The sequence below is a fragment of the Oncorhynchus tshawytscha genome, linkage group LG07 (assembly GCF_018296145.1).
Source record: "Oncorhynchus tshawytscha isolate Ot180627B linkage group LG07, Otsh_v2.0, whole genome shotgun sequence".
Taxonomy (NCBI): Eukaryota; Metazoa; Chordata; class Actinopteri; order Salmoniformes; family Salmonidae; genus Oncorhynchus; species Oncorhynchus tshawytscha.
The window spans coordinates 29,132,879-29,152,524 of NC_056435.1; the positions used below are offsets into that span (position 1 = coordinate 29,132,879).

At 43.2% G+C, this 19,646-nt stretch overlaps 1 protein-coding gene and 1 pseudogene across 5 annotated transcripts in view; both read left to right on the plus strand.

The window, feature by feature from the left end:
• Positions 1-3,900, plus strand: part of LOC112254331 (ras association domain-containing protein 5) — a 64,483-nt gene extending 60,583 nt beyond the window's left edge. For 3 of the 5 annotated variants that reach the window (XM_042324253.1, XM_042324255.1, XM_024426774.2), the window contains 4 exons: positions 69-176; positions 377-701; positions 2,398-2,513; positions 2,670-3,900. In XM_042324253.1, the coding sequence (XP_042180187.1) occupies positions 69-176; positions 377-701; positions 2,398-2,513; positions 2,670-2,813 (693 nt within the window). In that variant the 3' untranslated portion in view covers positions 2,814-3,900. The remainder of the gene's footprint in view (positions 1-68; positions 177-376; positions 702-2,397; positions 2,514-2,669) is intronic. The other 2 variants (XM_042324254.1, XM_024426775.2) reach the window with 1 other exon arrangement.
• A 13,728-nt stretch (positions 3,901-17,628) lies between these two features.
• LOC112255245 lies at positions 17,629-19,361 on the plus strand (annotated as a pseudogene).
• Positions 19,362-19,646: the final 285 nt, after the last annotated feature.

Genomic DNA, 19,646 nt, shown 5'->3' on the forward strand with positions numbered 1-19,646 from the left:
TTCCCCCTGTACTGCAGTTCCTGTTTCTCACACAGCCTGCTGTCTGTCTCTCTCTCTCTGTGTTTCAGCAGAAAGAGGTCGAAGAGGAGAGAGGGCCCAAGGCTCTGTCAGAGGAAGAATTACGGGCCAAGATAGAGGACTACAACTCTACGGTCTCAGAGAATGGCATGAAACTGGTGGGTGCTACAACACTTAAATATACACATAGGTACATTCTTAGAAAAAACTGTTATCTAGAACCATAAAAGGGTTCTCCTACTGGGACAGCCGAAGAACCATGTTGGAACCCTTTTTTCTAAGAGTGTACTAGTAGGAAGTACTGAGTGGGAATTTACCAATACAGACACACATGAATCTCTTTCTCTCTATCCCCCAGGGTGCTGATGGTTTGTACACTGGCTTCATTAAGGTCCACCTCAGACTAAGTCGACCAGTCACGGTGCTTGCTGTGGAGGGGACGGGATTAGACGGCCAGGCGGAAAGACGGCCAATGACTGTGTCAGAGGGCCAGGAGGGGGCGGGAGCAGGGTTCAGTGAGAAGCGGACGTCGTTCTACCTGCCCAGTGACTGTGTGAAGCAGATCCACATCAGTAGTACTACCACAGTCAGGGAAGTCATACAGGGCCTGCTGAAGAAGTTTATGGTGCAGGATAACCCACGCAAGTTTGCTCTGTACAGACAGACACACCGCGATGGACAAGGTGAGTTACGCACACAGATTACACGTATACAGTGGGGAGAACAAGTATTTGAAACACTGCCGATTTGGCAGGTTTTCCTACTTACAAAGCATGTAGAGGTCTGTATTTTTTGTCATAGGTACACTTCTACTGTGAGAGAAGGAATCTAAAACAAAAATCCAGAAAATCACATTGTATGATTTTTAAGTAATTAATTTGCATTTTATTGCATAACATAAGTATTTGATACATCAGAAAAGCAGAACTTAATATTTGGTACAGAAACCTTTGATCATTCGTTTCCTCTAGTTCTTGACCAGGTTTGCACACACTGCAGCAGGGAGTCGTGCTGTCGCTGGGCAATACGGACTTTCAGCTCCCTCCAAAGATTTCCTATTGGGTTCAGGTCTGGAGACTGGCTAGGCCACTCCAGGACCTTGAGATGCTTCTTACGGAGCCACTCCTTAGTTGCCCTGGCTGTGTTTCGGGTCGTTGTCATGCTGGAAGACCCAGCCACGACCCATCTTCAATGCTCTTACTGAGGGAAGGAGGTTGTTGGCCAAGATCTCGCGATACATGGCCCCATCCATCCTCCCCTCAATACGGTGCAGTCATGCTGTCACCTTTGCAGAAAGGCATTCCCAAAGAATGATGTTGCCACCTCCATGCTTCACGGTTGGGATGGTGTTCTTGGAGTTGTACTCATCCTTCTTCTTCCTCCAAACACGGCGAGTGGAGTTTAGACCAAAAAGCTCTATTTTTGTCTCATCAGACCACATGACCTTCTCCCATTCCTCCTCTGGATCATCCAGATGGTCATTGGCAAACTTCAGACGGGCCTGGACATGCGCTGGCTTGAGCAGGGGGACCTTGCGTGCGCTGCAGGATTTTAATCCATGAAGGCGTAGTGTGTTACTAATGGTTTTCTTTGAGACTGTGGTCCCAGCTCTCTTCAGGTCATTGACAAGGTCCTGCCGTGTAGTTCTGGGCTGATCCCTCACCTTCTTCATGATCATTGATGCCCCACGAGGTGAGATTTTGCATGGAGCCCCAGACCGAGGATGATTGACCGTCATCTTAAACTTCTTCCATTTTCTAATAATTGCACCAACAGTTGTTGCATTCTCACCAAGCTGCTTGCCTATTGTCCTGTAGCCCATCCCAGCCTTGTGCAGGTCCACAATTTTATCCCTGATGTCCTTACACAGCTCTCTGGTCTTGACCATTGTGGAGAGGTTGGAGTCTGTTTGATTGAGTGTGTGGACAGGTGTCTTTTATACAGGTAATGAGTTCAAACAGGTGCGGTTAATACAGGCAATGAGTGGAGAACAGGAGCGATTCTTAAAGAAAAACTAACAGGTCTGTGAGAGCCAGAATTCTTACTGGTTGGTAGGTGATCAAATACTTTTGTCATGCAATAAAATGCAAATTAATTACTTAAAAATCATACAATGTGATTTTCTGGATTTTTGTTTTAGATTCCGTCTCTCACAGTTGAACTGTACCTATTGTAAAAATTACAGACCTCTTCATGCTTTGTAAGTAGGAAAACCTGAAAAATCGGCAGTGTATCAAATACTTGTTCTCCCCACTGTATACATTCGCATATTTACACTCTGCCACCCGACTGAGAGTAGATTTTGAAGATTTCTGATAATATGCAAACGGCCTGGATGTGGAATCTAATGTGTCTTTCCTTTGTCGTGTGTCTGTGTAGATCTGTTCCAGAAGCTTCCTCTTGTGGAGTGTCCTCTTGCTTTGAGACTGGTGGTGGGTCCAGATCCTGAGCTGCTCAGCTTCGTCCTCAAGGAGAACGAGACTGGAGAGGTGGAGGTAAGACAAACACAACACAACACAACACAACACAACACAACACAACACACACACACACACACATACTGTGTGTCCTAAAATCATTCATTGCTTCATGAATGCCATCTCTAACATCACTAATACCGCTCTCGCTCCCTTTCGTTCTCTCCATCTCAGTGGCATGCGTTCTCGGTTCCTGAGCTGCAGAACTTCCTGGTGATTCTGGAGAAGGAGGAGGCAGAGCGTGTGCGATTGGTGGAGCAGAGATTCGCAGTCTACCGACAGAGCTTGCAGAAGGCATTACGGGAGGATCAACCCTGACCCCTCACCCTTCATCTCTCACTCTGACCTTTCAACCCTCGCCCTCTTTTGACCCAGGGAGAGACAGGATCCCACTGAGGCTTAGATTACTATTCTCCCCTCAGGACACGGGCAGCCCCTCCCTCACTCCTCACATCCCCTCTGGAGAAGGGAGGCGGGGTTGAGAAAGCACGGAAAGGGGAAAAGGGACTGTTTGAGGGATGAGTGGACAGGATGCTAGAACAAAAGAAGTCTGTGCATCCCTGTGAGTAAAAAGACACTGAACTGAAGGACCGACCGTCTGACTTCGTTGGGGCTCGGATATCTTGGTTTGATCTGACAATCTGACCTGATGGGTCTTCTACTGTTACTTTGAATCTCAGTTTGGTCTGAGAATGTTTTGAAGATTCTACTGCTGCTGCCGCTGCTGCAAGTGTTGCTTACGCATGAGTCTCACCTTGCTCTATCTGCCCCGGTGCCCATGCATAAAGATTTAGGACCAGAACAGACATTACTATTCAAAGCAACACTCCATGGTGGGTGGACCATTTGAAATGTTCCGTTACTTGATGTTTATTATATCAACTCTCATGTTGTCCCTGCATGCCTTCTGTCCAGGGCCGAGGGTAGGATGGGGGGGTTGTCATGGTTGGATTGGGTAGCAGGGTTGGTATGGTGGGGTACATCTGTGTAGGGTTAGGGTGTGGAAAAAGGAACACCAGAATCCATTCTCATCTTCAGACTCCTCTCATATCAGTCCCAGGGATGTACAGCAGTGTTTCTCATGGAACCGCTCTATTAAGCCCAGAAGGCTACAGAATCGTAAGAAGACTTGAACATCTCTGTCCTAACTTCTTTATCCAGCACTGAAATGAACCCTCTATCTCAGGCGGCTAACTTGCACTTAACCCTGCGTCTCCCTCTACCAGAGTAGCCATGCTAGTGTGGGAGGTCTTGTGCAGACAGACGTGTATTTCATAGGTAGATGTTATTCCCATCTCTTCAGACAGCCATTTGTGTACCCTGACAGCAGTCACACATATATATATATATATATATATTTATATATATACATACAGTGCCTTGCGAAAGTATTCGGCCCCCTTGAACTTTGCGACCTTTTGCCACATTTCAGGCTTCAAACATAAAGATATAAAACTGTATTTTTTTGTGAAGAATCAACAACAAGTGGGACACAATCATGAAGTGGAACGACATTTATTGGATATTTCAAACTTTTTTAACAAATCAAAAACTGAAAAATTGGGCGTGCAAAATTATTCAGCCCCCTTAAGTTAATACTTTGTAGCGCCACCTTTTGCTGCGATTACAGCTGTAAGTCGCTTGGGGTATGTCTCTCTCAGTTTTGCACATCGAGAGACTGAAATTTTTTCCCATTCCTCCTTGCAAAACAGCTCGAGCTCAGTGAGGTTGGATGGAGAGCATTTGTGAACAGCAGTTTTCAGTTCTTTCCACAGATTCTCGATTGGATTCAGGTCTGGACTTTGACTTGGCCATTCTAACACCTGGATATGTTTATTTTTGAACCATTCCATTGTAGATTTTGCTTTATGTTTTGGATCATTGTCTTGTTGGAAGACAAATCTCCGTCCCAGTCTCAGGTCTTTTGCAGACTCCATCAGGTTTTCTTCCAGAATGGTCCTGTATTTGGCTCCATCCATCTTCCCATCAATTTTAACCATCTTCCCTGTCCCTGCTGAAGAAAAGCAGGCCCAAACCATGATGCTGCCACCACCATGTTTGACAGTGGGGATGGTGTGTTCAGGGTGAGGGGCTGTGTTGCTTTTATGCCAAACATAACATTTTGCATTGTTGCCAAAAAGTTCAATTTTGGTTTCATCTGACCAGAGCACCTTCTTCCACATGTTTGGTGTGTCTCCCAGGTGGCTTGTGGCAAACTTTAAACGACACTTTTTATGGATATCTTTAAGAAATGGCTTTCTTCTTGCCACTCTTCCATAAAGGCCAGATTTGTGCAATATACGACTGATTGTTGTCCTATGGACAGAGTCTCCCACCTCAGCTGTAGATCTCTGCAGTTCATCCAGAGTGATCATGGGCCTCTTGGCTGCATCTCTGATCAGTCTTCTCCTTGTATGAGCTGAAAGTTTAGAGGGACGGCCAGGTCTTGGTAGATTTGCAGTGGTCTGATACTCCTTCCATTTCAATATTATCGCTTGCACAGTGCTCCTTGGGATGTTTAAAGCTTGGGAAATCTTTTTGTATCCAAACCCGGCTTTAAACTTCTTCACAACAGTATCTCGGACCTGCCTGGTGTGTTCCTTGTTCTTCATGATGCTCTCTGCGCTTTTAACGGACCTCTGAGACTATCACAGTGCAGGTGCATTTATACGGAGACTTGATTACACACAGGTGGATTGTATTTATCATCATTAGTCATTTAGGTCAACATTGGATCATTCAGAGATCCTCACTGAACTTCTGGAGAGAGTTTGCTGCACTGAAGGTAAAGGGGCTGAATAATTTTGCACGCCCAATTTTTCAGTTTTTGATTTGTTAAAAAAGTTTGAAATATCCAATAAATGTCGTTCCACTTCATGATTGTGTCCCACTTGTTGTTGATTCTTCACAAAAAAATACAGTTTTATATCTTTATGTTTGAAGCCTGAAATGTGGCAAAAGGTCGCAAAGTTCAAGGGGGCCGAATACTTTCGCAAGGCACTGTATATATATAGCAACATACAATAGGCCTTATATACCCAATAGATATCCACCCTGTTATTCATTAACCCATTCTACGTAAGCATACAATCAGAACAAGTAAGCATTTCTTCACTGCTTGAACTGTCTGCTGGTGTTTTAAGCATTTACAAACAGCTCAATGGGATGTTGATGTTCTGATTCTCCGTGAACTGTTCACCCTGTCATCAGTAACCCCCGACCCCTATCTCCTAACCTGGAAATTGACATTTCGTCTGATGGGAGATGTGCCGTGCTGCTGTGTCTGTGTAGAGCGTATGCAGCTGTAGCTACTGTTGTTAGAGGCCTGTTAGAGCCAGCCACTCTGTTCTGCTGTGACAGGCCCATGAAGCCCTGCCACTGAGCCGACTGTTACAGGACTGAGTGAATGAGAGGAACTGATGCTTAAACACTGACTGGAGGTCAAGGGTCATACCGCGAGGAGGTACTCCTGGTCAGTTCATGTGGTCAGGAAAAACTCCTGTCCGTATTGTTCATTGAGAAACACCATTCTGTTGATCACACCCAAGTTAAGAGGGACAGGAACCCTGTGTCCCTCTATCCCCAGAGGTAGTGGGATATCTGACTGGAAATATGACTTATTGTAGAATAAACAAACTGATTCTGGCCACAGGTCTGTAGAGTATCCTAGAGAAGGGGCATGAAATTAGGCATGAAATTAGTGATTATTTTGTAGAAATTGAATTTTATCGTACCAATGATGTTTATCTGAGTGTGACGCATACAGTGCATTCAGAAAGTATTCGTACCCCTTGACTTATTCCACATTTTGTGTTACAGCCCGAATTCAAAATGGATTCAATATTTTCTCTCATCCATCTACACACAATGTCCCACAATGGCAAAGAGAAAACATGTTTCTAGAAATGTTTGCAAATGTATTGAGAATGAAATGCATAAATATCTCATTTACATAAATATTCACACCCCTGAGTCATACGTTGTAGAAGCAACTTTGGCAGCGACGACAGTCTTTTTGGGTAAATCTCAGAGCTTCACACACCTGGGGCCTCATTTATCAATCATGCAGATGCACAAAGTGTGAGATTTATGAATATGAACGCTTGCTTGAGTGTGCATAAATTTATGCACGACCATGACCATGCTTACGCACAGTGCCAAATGCTGGAATATGGGAACTGCTTGTTGAGTGTAGAATGGGGAAAATATACGTTGAAAATGTGTGACATTATTTGAGTAATAATTCAATCTTTTTTTTTATTTCATTGTATTTCCATTGTGGATTTATGCAACATACCTTGACCTGCGATATAATTTGACCGCATCAGTACACGTGTTTCGATAATAATCCATATAAAGTACAGTCGTTTGTTAAACTATTTCAAACATTGTTGAAATGCTATAAAAGCCTGAGCTAATGTGAAATGGAAAGAGTGTTGGCTGATCCTGCTCGGTTTGAAGATTAGGCACACGCTGCATTTTGTAGAGACGAGTGGGACCTTTTCTGCAGGAAGTACAGATTGGCTCATCAGATATCAATTACATTTTGAGAGGATTTAAGACCTACTTTAAAAAGGGTACTTTAAGGGTACCTGGCAACGGGTACTTTTCTGCGTGGGGGCTTGCCGTTCGGCATCTCACAGCCCTTGATGAGCCAATGTTTTGGATGAAGTCATCAGCAAAACGTAGCTACACATACAAGTTCCATACACCATCGCACAACACATTGAAGTCAAGAGAGCTTTCTTTGCCATGATGCCAACAACGGGTTCCCAAATAGGAACGGAGCAATAGACGGCACCCACATTGCCATCAAATTACCATCCCAAAACTATTTCAACTATGTGAACAGAAAAGGCTTCCACTCTTTATGTGCAGGTTATATGATGCGCAAAAGACGCTGCTGAATGTGGTGGCGAGGAGGAACGCACGACTCATTCATTCTGCAGAACAGCAATGTTGGCCTATACGCCTGCCCGAGGGAGCTGTGGAAGATGGATGGCTTATTGCTTAGTGTTACCTACTTATTTTAAGTATATTTGCCATTGCTAAAGCAACTTGAATTGTCATAATGGCCCTCTTTGTAGCCATGTTTTTTTTTGTTTGTTTACTGGTTAAAGCCACAACTGAGCGAGCCAAATAAAATATTTTGGTTGTACTCACTCTGACACTAGCACCTCTTTTTCAGTCTCAGAGATTTTTCTTCTTCTTTGCCTTTTTGGTTCGGCTGTTGTATTTCATGGTATGGGGTTGTAAATTCCCCACGTGCTTTTAACGTGATGCTTTTGAAATGTGGTTTGCATTTGAAAATGCCCCGAATTAAACATTGTTTAATTATGTTTATTTAGGGGCATTCTTGAAACGCAAACCACCAAGGTCGTGCAAGAGCACTGAGGCTGAGAACAATTGGTATTTATAAACGGTTTATCTCCTACCAGTGTGCATGTGATACTCGTAGGATTGTTTGATGAATCACACCGTTTCTATGCATACACCATTCTAAATTCAGTTTGTAAATAGTATTTTAGGATAGTTTCTTCACAATATTGATAAATGAGGCCCCTGCATTGTACAATATTTGCCCATTTATATTATTTTAAATTATTCAAGCTCTGTCAACTTGATCATTCATTACTAGACAGCCATTTAAGTCTTACCATAGAAAGCAGGTTTTCCTCTCGAATTTTTCCTGTGCTCGTAGCTGTATTCCATTTTTTGTATTTTTTTAAAACTCCCTAGTCCAGGGTTTCCCAAACTCAGTCCTCGGGACCCCAAGGGGTGCACATTTTGGTTTTTACCCTTGCACTACACAGCTGATTCAAATAATCAACTAATCATCAAGCCGGAGGACAGAGTTTGGGAAACGCTGCCAGGCCTTGCCGATGACAAGCATACCCATAACATGATGCCGCCACCACCATGCTTGAAAATATGAAGAGTGATACTCAGTGATGTGTTGTATTGGATTTACCCCAAACATAACGCTTTGTATTCAGGACAAAAAGTTCATTTCTTTGCCACAGTTTTTTAGTGCCTTTCTACAAACAGGATGCATGCTTTGGAATATTTTTATTCTGTACCGGCTTTCTTCTTTTCACTCTGTCATTTAGGTTAGTATTGTGGAGTAACTACGTTGTTGTTGACCCATCCTCACTTTAATCATATCCCACCATTAAACTCGTAACTGTTTTAACATCTCCATTGGCCTCATGGTGAAATCCCTGAGCAGTTTCATTCCTCTCCGGCAACTGAGTTAGGAAGGACGCCTATCTTTGTAGTAACTGGGTGTGTATTGATACACCATCCAAAGCCTAATTAACAGCTTCACCATGCTCAAAGGGATATTCAGCAATTGCTTTTTATTTTATATTTACCCATCTACCAATAGATGCCCTTCTTTGCGAGGCATTGAAAAACATCCCTGGCCTTTGTGGTTGAATCTGTGCTTGACATTCATTACTCGATTGAGGGACCCTACAGATAATTGTATGTGTGTGGTACAGAGATGAGGCAGTTATTCAGAAATCATTTTAACCACTATTGTTGAACACAGAGTCTATCCAACTTACTGTGCGATTCGTTAAGCACATTTTTACTCGTGCCACAACAAATGGAATACTTATTGACTTAAGACATGCCATCTTTTAATTTTGTATTCATTTCAAAAATGTTCTACAAACAGAATTATACGGTGTTGGTCAGTGACGCAAAATCTAAATGTAATCTATTTTAAATTCAGGCTGTAACACAAATGTGGGAAAAGTCAATACTTTCTGAAGGCTCTGGAAGTAAACATTGGAGGATAAATTATTAACATTGGTTATAATGATTGTTATCATTGGTGTGTGAGTCAAGGGCTGGAGATAATAGTATAAAAAATTATATGAGAGTTAATACCGATGTATTCCAATGAGTCTCTATCATCGTCCAAAAGCACATGCCTTCCTGATGCAGAGAGCCCAAAAGAAATGCCCATGTCCATCCCATCCCCTTACCTCCTCAATGTTCAGGCTGTTCCTGCTGGCAGTGCCTTTTGTTCTATGTAGCCTTGTGTGTGTGTGTAACTGGGTTCTTTCTATATGTCATATCTCTTTTCCTTACCAACTATTTCTGTCCTTTATCACCCCCCCCCTCCTATTCCTGCCCTCACAGGGCATATAGAGAGGCCACGCAAACAGATCTGAGACCAGACTACATGTCTGTGATGGAACCCATAAGAATGTGTGTCTGTCTGTTTGTGCCTGTTACATCTGCGTGTGTGTTATTTATTTTACGTTTCACCCCCTTCAGCATGGCGTGTCAGAGGATGTGGACAATCAATGCTTTCCAGCAACCTCTTAGGTTGGTTTATCTGAGGAATTAGATGTGTATGTAGTTATCTGTAAACCTGTAAAGAAAATGAAGAATTAAATCAAATTGTTATCCTTTAATGAGTCTCATGTCCTTTTATGAGCTCATTCTCACTTTGTTTCCTGGTCAGGAAAGTTCTCTGGAAATACTCATTTCTCTGTGCTGCAGTCTTAATGACTTTCTGTACAGTAGCCAGGCCAGCTTCCTCTATGTCAGTGGCTGTTCCGCAATTACCCCGAGTTCAACCAGCTCTTTCTAAAAGGTTTCTAGCTCCTCATTTTGGAGCTTTGTCAAACTCTGAGGAGTTTCCCTTCCATTAGTTATGAGTCCCAAAATGGTTTCCTGTGTCTGTGTGTTCCAGAAGTGTGCTCATCCAAGGGTTGAGTGGTAGGAGAGAGCCAGAGTAAACGTCATTCATTATGAATCAGTATAGTTTGTTTTACAAAGTTTAACAAAAACATGGAGAAACAGGTCCCATGGATAGTTATGGTAGCTTCAAATGATATACTATTTAAAAAAACGATTCCTGCTAATAGAAATCAAGTGCACATTAATATTTAGTGGATTTTTGTTTTCCCAACAAACAGTTTTCGATTTTTGATGGTCCAATCTCCGGAAATGAGTTGCGTTCAGCCATTCATTCAGCCGTTCCTATGGGGAACGAATAGGGTTTTTGGGCTGAATGCAAAAATAAGGTCTGAGGTTAACACAGGCTTAGTGGATATTATATGTTTGTTCTATGAGATAATATCACGTGTGCCCAACAAACATTTAGAATTGTTGATGGCCAGATCTTTTGATGTGCACAAACTGCACATCAGTGTGGTTTGAACATAAATTACAGGCGAGGAAATGTCTGTACGCAATTTAGTGTACGCTCCAGAGCACAAACCATAGAGGACTCATCTTAGTATCTGTTCCGTTAAAGCGTCTGTGACACCATTAAAGCCATCTCCATTTTAAATTAGCCTACTCAATTTTCTTCTTCACAATTGGGTGGGACTTCCAACTTCATTGGCTGATCCCTCTTGATGACCCTGTTGGTGCCATGTCCAACGGGGTCATCAGGAGGGATCAGCCAATGAAGTTGGAAGTCCCACCCAGTTGACTACATTAAAATGATCGAAGCCCTCAATGGCGCTGCCCGTGTGTTCAATACAACTGGGAACTCTGATATAAACAAGGTAAAATCATGACGTCGATGATCTTAAGGTCGGAAAGTCAGAGCTCTCGAACGTGGCACAAGTTCCTGAATTGGAATTCCGAGTTGAATGACCATTCAAAATGAATTTTCCCAGTTGGAGCTCTTTTTCTTTCCGTTGCCAGTTGTCTTGAACGCACTAAAGTCTAAAGTCTGATATTTCTTTGGACACTGTGCTAACAAACCCCCAAACGAGCTTCCATACCATACAACACTCCTTCCGTGGCCTCCAACTGCTTTTAAATATTAGTAAAACTAAGTGCATGCTCTTCAACCGATTGCTGCCCGCACCCTCCCTCCTGACTAGCATCACTACTCTGGACGGTTCTGACCTAGAATACGTGGACAACTACAAATAACTAGGTGTCTGGTTAAAACTGTAAACTCTTCTTCCAGACTCACATTAAGCATCTCCAATCCAAAATGAAGTCTCGAAATGGGCTTCCTATTTCACAACAAATCCTCCTTCACTCATGCTGCCAAACATACCCTCGTAAAACTGACTATCCTACCGATCCTAGACTTCGGCGATTTTCATTTACAAAATATCCTCCAACACTCAGACTGCATCCAATTTGCTGAGTAATCACAGTGCCATCTGTTTTGTCACCAAAGCCCCATATACTACCCAACACTGCGACCTGTATGCTCTCGTTGACTGGCCCTTACTACATATTCGTCGTCAAACCCACTGGCTCCTGGTCATCTATAAGTCTTTGCTAGGTAAAGCCCCACCTTATCTCAGCTCACTGGTCACCATAGCAACACCCAACTGTAGCACGCGCTCCAGCAGGTATATCTCACTGGTCATCCCCAAAGCCAACACCTCCTTTGGCCGCCTTTCCTTCCAGTTCTCTGCTGCCAATGACTGAAACGAATTGCAAAAATCACTGAAGCTGGAGTCTTATATCTCCCTCTCTAACTTTAAGCATCAGCTGTCAGAGCAGCTTACCGATCACTGTACCTGTACACAGCCAATCTGTAAATAGCACACCCAACTACCTCATCCCCATATTGTTGCTTATCCTCTTGCTCTTTTGCACCCCAGTATCTCTACTTGCACATCATCATCTGTTCATCTATCACTCAAGTGTTAATGCTAAATTGTAATTATTTTTGCCACAATGGCCTATTTATTGCCGTACCTCCCTACTCTTCTACATTTGCACACACTGTACATAGATTTTTCTATTGTGTTATTGACTGAATGTTTGATTGTGTAACTCTGTGTTGTTGTTTTTGTCGCACTGCTTTGCTTAATCTAATGAGGTGCGCAAATGGAGAGCCAAGGGGTAGGGAGTGATTTGGGATTTATCCAGACAAAATGCCAAGGTGTGTCCTGGACCTCCATACTTTTAGCTTGGCGAACTATATAACAGTATTACAACTATTGGCCAAAATGCCGCTTCTCTAGGTCGGCAGATTGGATGTCTTTCTCATGAACATGTATCTCAAAGGTTTTTCTCCGGTTACGGGAAACTACTGGAGGTTGATCTGAAGGATGGATACGATTTTAATTCTTATGGCTTGAATCCCGCTAATGGGATCGATATGACAACAGCGAGTGAAAGTGCAGGGTGCCAAATTCAAAACAACATCATTACAATTCCTCAAACATAGAAGTATTTTACACCATTTTAAAGATAAACTTGTTGTTAATCCCACCAGTGTCCGATTTCAAAAAGGCTTTACGACGAAAGCACACCAAACGATTGTTAGGTCTGCACCTAGTCACAGAAAAACACAGCCATTTTTCCAGCCAAAGAGAGGAGTCACAAAAAGCAGAAAGAGATAAAATTAATCACTAACCTTTGATGATCTTCATCAGATGACACTCATAGGACTTCATGTTACACAATACATGTATGTTTTGTTCGATAAAGTTCATATTTCTATTCAGAAATCTCAGTTTACATTGGCGTGTTATGTTTAGTAGTTTCAAAACATCCAGTGATTTTGCAGAGAGCCACATCAATTTACAGAAATACTCATAATAAACATTGATAAAAGATTCAACTATTATGCATGGAATTATAGATACACTTCTCCTTAATGCAACCGCTGTGTCAGATTTCAAAAAAGCTTTACCGAAAAAGCACACCATGCAATAACCTGAGTACAGCGCTCAGACAACAAATCAAGGCATACAGATATCCACCATGTTGTGGAGTCAACAGAAGTCAGAAATAACATTATAAATATTCACTTACCTTTGATGATCTTCATCAGAATGCACTCCCAGGAATCACAGTTCCACAATAAATGTTTGATTTGTTTGATAAAGTCCATAATTTATGTCCAAATTCCTCCTTTTTGTTCGCGCGTTTAGCCCAGTAATCCAAATTCATGACACGCAGGCCAGACGAAAAGTCAATAAGTTCCATTACAGTCCATAGAAACATGTCAAACGAAGTATTGAATCAATCTTTAGGATATTATTAACAATCTTCAATAATGTTCCAACCGGAGAATTCCTTTGTCTTTAGAAATGTAATGGAACGCAGGTCGCTCTCACATAAACGCGCGTGGTCAGCTCATGCCACTCTGACAGACCACTGACTCATTCAGCTCCCATTCCCCCCTCCTTCACAGTAGAAGCATCAAACAAGGTTCTAAAGACTGTTGGCATCTAGTGGAAGCCTTAGGAAGTGCAATTTGACCCCATAGACACTGTATATTCGATTGGCAAAGAGTTGAAAAACTACAAACCTCAGATTTTCCACCTCCTGGTTGGATTTTCTCTCAGGTTTTTGCCTGCCATATGAGTTTTGTTATACTCCGACATCATTCAAACAGTTTTAGAAACTTCAGAGTGTTGTCTATCCAAATATATTAATAATATGCATATTTTAGCAACTGGGCCTGAGTAACAGGCAGTTTACTCTGGGCACCTTATTCATCCAAGCTACTCAATACTGCCCCCAGCCATAAGAAGTTTTAACTAGCTAACGTTAGGATCGTATGGGCAAAATGGTGACTACAAAATGGTGATTAAATGTTAGAATAATGTTTGGATGTATGCAGTGTCTTGTTTGCCGAAATTCTTTTTAGCCATTGCGGATTTTAAGCCATTATTTAGCACGTGAAAAACACAATTTGACAAATCTAATTGTATTTGTCGCTATGTTTTGTAAACAACAGTTGTAGACTAACAGTGAAATGCTTACTTACGGGTTTCTAACAATGCTGCTGTTTAACACGTTTTACCCACAGATCTGCCCTAGTGGTTAGAGCATTGGGCCAGTAACCGAAATGTTGCTGGATCTAATCCCCATCTGTCATTCTGCCCCTGAACAAGGCTGTTAACTCAATGTTCACCGGTAGGCCGTCATTGTAACTAAGAATTTGTTAACCGACTTGCCTAGTTAAATAAAACTAAAAATTAAGGGTTGGGCATGTAAAATGTAGTGTTTACATTTCTGCTATGCTGCTTGCTTTGGTACATGCATTGGTATAATCTTAATGCACCCACTGCCTGTTTCTTAGATTCAAATAGCCTAGCTGTAATGTATACTAAAGAATATAGATGCAATGTATACTAAATAATATACACTGCTCAAAAAAATAAAGGGAACACTTAAACAACACAATGTAACTCCAAGTCAATCACACTTCTGTGAAATCAAAACTGTCCACTTAGGAAGCAACACTGATTGACAATACATTTCACATGCTGTTGTGCAAATGGAATAGACAACAGGTGTAAATTATAGGCAATTAGCAAGACACCCCCAATAAAGGAGTGGTTCTGCAGGTGATGACCACAAACCACTTCTCAGTTCCTATGCTTCCTGGCTGATGTTTTGGTCACTTTTGAATGCTGGTGGTGCTTTCACTCTAGTGGTAGCATTAGACGGAGTCTACAACCCACACAAGTGGCTCAGGTAGTGCAGCTCATCCAGGATGGCACATCAATGCGAGCTGTGGCAAGAAGGTTTGCTGTGTTTGTCAGCGTAATGTCCAGAGCATGGAGGCCCTACCAGGAGACAGGCCAGTACATCAGGAGACGTGGAGGAGGCCGTAGGAGGGCAACAACCCAGCAGCAGGACCGCTACCTCCGCCTTTGTGCAAGGAGGAGCAAGAGGAGCACTGCCAGAGCCCTGCAAAATGACCTCCAGCAGGCCACAAATGTGCATGTGTCTGCTCAAACGGTCAGAAACAGACTCCATGAGGGTGGTATGAGGGCCCGACGTCCACAGGTGGGGGTTGTGCTTACAGCCCAACACCGTGCAGGACGTTTGGCATTTGCCAGAGAACACCAAGATTGGCAAATTCGCCACTGGCGCCCTGTGCTCTTCACAGATGAAAGCAGGTTCACACTGAGCACATGTGACAGACGTGACAGTCTGGAGATGCCGTGGAGAATGTTCTGCTGCCTGCAACATCCTCCAGCATGACCGGTTTGGCGGTGGGTCAGTCATGGTGTGGGGTGGCAGTTCTTTGGGTGGCCGCACAGCCCTCCATGTGCTCGCCAGAGGTAGCCTGACTGCCATTAGGTACCGAGATGAGATCCTCAGACCCCTTGTGAGACCATATGCTGGTGCGGTTGGCCCTGGGTTCCTCCTAATGCAAGACAATGCTAGACCTCATGTGTCTGGAGTGTGTCAGCAGTTCCTGCAAGAGGAAGGCATTGATGCTATGGACTGGCCCGCCCGTTTCCCAGACCTGAATCCAATTGAGCACATCTGGGACATCATGTCTCACTCCATCCACCAATGCCACGTTGGACCACAGACTGTCCAGGAGTTGGCGACTGCTTTAGTCCAGGTCTGGGAGGAGATCCCTCAGGAGACCATCCGCCACCTCATCAGGAGCATGCCCAGGCGTTGTAGGGAGGTCATACAGGCACGTGGAGGCCACACACACTACTGAGCCTCATTTTGACTTGTTTTAAGGACATTACATCAAAGTTGGATCAGCCTGTAGTGTGGTTTTCCACTTTAATTTTGAGTGTGACTCCAAATCCAGACCTCCATGGGTTGATAAATTTCATTTCCATTGATAATTTGTGTGATTTTGTTGTCGGCACATTCAACTATGTGAAGAAAAAAGTATTTAATAAGAACATTTCATTCATTCAGATCTAGGATGTGTTATTTGTGTTCCCTTTATTTTTTGGCTCATTGTAGATTCATTACACCATCTTAACAAAGTCCTTGGATGTTTCAATTTGAAAGAGTCCACTGTGGGCTGAATCTGTTGACCTTTAGGCTAAGATGACTGATGATGACTGCCTGTCTGTCCCTATTCTGCCCTTGAGTTGCGTTCCCATGCAAAACTAGACAGATAGCTAACAACTAAGTCTTCAATAAAACTCCCAAGGCGTGACTTTTCTTGAATGAATATATTGAAAACGTTTATGTTGTGAAACTGCAAAATACAGAAAAGAATATACTTTAGTATTCAACTCACACCGACATACTGTAGCTGTACATTAAACATTTGAAGTTGCATAAATACAAAGCATGCGCTAAGGTACCATGCATCTGGCATGATGCCAAACCATAGAGCTAATTGTTAACCATATGATAATTGGCTCCTTTCATTACTCTAATAATGTATAACCATCTATGTAGAATAACAAATCATATTACACTAGAAACAGTAACAAAACTACAGTATTGTATATTTTACAATTCGTTTGCATGACGCATGAGCAAAGTAATACAGCTAACGACATACATTAAAGGCATTGCAATTTGTGAGTAAATGCAACCAACATTGATATGTAAGCAACTCTATCAATAACAAGATTATCATCATTAGCTAAATGCTTGAATCGAACTTACAAACAAATATGTTTCCAAGGCTGAAGCGTGACAAGAAATAACTACATTGAAAGACCTGCACCGTAGCGTTGTTTGTAGCTGCTTCTATGCGTGCAAAACAAATTCTGTACTTCCTGTTTGCGTCGTCTTTCTAAGTACCAGAAAGCGCCACTACGGGGCAAATAACACCATTGAACACAATGAAAATCCAATTTAACCATTGTAATAAAATAATCTGTTACCTTCTAACAGGATGGCAGCACAGTCCCGTTTGGCCTTGGCTTTCACCTTAATGTCTGTGTGACCTTTGACGTATGACCTCTTGGCTGACCTTACCGGAAGCCATGACGACAGCAGCCTTTTGCCAATAGACCAGGGTGATGGTGAGGAATCCCATTTTTAGTTTTTCTGTTAAAAATAAATATCGCCAAAGGTTGAAGCCATGTTGGCATCTGTGTTAGTTAACTGTTACATAAGAGAGCAGTTTGCATTCAGTTGGAAGTTAAATGGTATCTGTGGACTGGTACATTCTGCCAGCTACTGTGGTATCAGTTGGTAGTTGTACATATTTTCTCCCCCATTTTAGTGTTGTGATGTATAACTTTTTTGTAGAGCAGAATAAGTGTAAGCCTTAGGTCGATGAATCAGAGAAATGGGCTACTGTGGTATCAGTTGGTAGTCGTACATATTTTCTCCCCCATTTTAGTGTTGTGATGTATAACTTTTTTGTACAGCAGAATAAGTGTAAGCCTGAGGTCGATGAATCAGAGAAATGGGGAAAGAGCGGGAATGCTGTCCATTCCCTGTAACTGCCATGATGCTCAGATGTACATTGGCTGAATGTATGTGTTACTACCTCTGCCAGGGCAATGTTAGACCACATCACTTATTTGTACAATCATGTTAAGGGGCTAGTGGCCTGGTCCACACAGGGATAAACGTCCAAGGATCAGTTCTAGTAGCCCCCATTGAGTTTTCACCCCCAGTGTAGCCTCTGTAGACTCCCCCACTGTGCCATACTGTCTGTTCATTGTTCTTTTAAAGATAGTAGTGGTTACAGCAGCCGAAGCCGCACTGGCCTGGACAAGTACGGGCCACCTGCACGCACAGAGTACCGCCTTATTGTGAAGAACCTCTCTAGTCGCTGCAGCTGGCAGGACATAAAGGTGAGCGCTCAAGTCTCCATTTATATTTTATCCGTCCTTCTCTGAAAACTGGGTTCCGAACAACAGCACATGTTACAAGCACACCCTTTTTATTTGGTTGACAGGACTTCATGCGCCAAGCTGGTGAGGGGACCTATGCCGACGCCCATAAGCAGTGGACCAATGAGGGGGTGATTGAGTTCCAATCACGCTTGGACATGACGAGGGCCCTAGACAAGCTGTACAGCACTTACATCAATGGGAGGAAGATCTGCCTGGTGGAGGACAAGCCTCGCCGCCGACGCTCCTCTCCTGGCAGCTGCTCTAAGTCTGGACTTACATCACCTCAGAAATGCAGGCATTGGATCCTTACTGCCCTAATGTGGAAGGTGTTGCAGGTTTCATTTGCTATCATTCTAGTACCAAAGCTGGTCATTTATCCAGGCTTACAATGTGTTTGATCTCCCAGGTCTCGTAACAGACGTCGCTCTCGCAGAAGGAGCTGCAGATGTTCTGGCAGATACTCCAGGTCACTCTCACGGAAATAACACTGACCAAATTGCATCTGCCCTGCCCAAGAACTCCAATACTTCACGTGGCTGGGGTAGTTGCATAGATTAATACATAGTTCATCCCAGAGGGGAAATTTCAATGTAACACAGCAGCATACTGACAAGCACACATACTTTACAAGACAACTACACAAATACAAGACCTAGTTTAAATTCCTGTGTGTTTGTCCTCCACCGGTCACTCTCATGCTGTGACTCTTGCACCAGATCCGACCACAAATCCTGTTCTCGATCCGTGAAGAAGTCCCACTCTAAGTCCCAGACCCGTTCCAATTCCCGCTCTAGCACCAGGAAGTCCCGTTCCAAGTCCCGTTCTCGCTCTGGCACGCAAGTCTCACAGCTGCTCGGCGAGCCACAAATCTCGCTCTCGCACAAGCAAGTTTCACTCTAAAGTGAAGTCTGAGCGGGGAACCAGAGGCTATTCCAAGGATGTCTGTCAGTGAGAATTCCCAGAGTCGTTCTCCACCAACCCACAGAGAATGGAGACGGAGAGAGGTCCAAGTCTCCCTTCCCACAAGAAGACCTTCACCAATCCAAGTCTCCCGCCAAGCACCCAGCTTCTGGATCCACCTCACGCTCTAAATCCTGGTCCCGATCGGCTTCCCGTGATTAATTGCACTTGTTTAAGTAGGAAGTAGGAAAGATTGTTTAAAAATAAATCACGGCTCGAATACAGCTACAAGTGTTTCAATTTGTCCCTCTCTGAGCACTTGGCTATGATTCCAAGTGTTGAGAACCAGGCTGAAAGGTTGTAGATTACTATAGAATGCATAGTATTTTTTTTATTGAACCGTGAGGCAAGTCAGTTAAGAACAAATTCTTATTTACAATGACTGCCTACCCCCGGCCAAGCCCGAACCCGGATGACGCTGGGCCAATTGTGCGCTGCCCTATGAGACTCCCAATCACGGCCAGTTGTGATACAGCCTGGAATCGAACCAGGGTCTGTAGTGATGCCTCTAGCACTGAAATGCAGTACCTTAGACCGCTGCGTCACTCCCGAGTTATTCTCAGTTTCCTTATCTTTCTGAGATTGCTTTATGCGTCATGTTAAAGATACTGGTTGATGTTGGTCTTTCAAGAGGAAATTAATTCTTACTTGTAATTTTAAATGT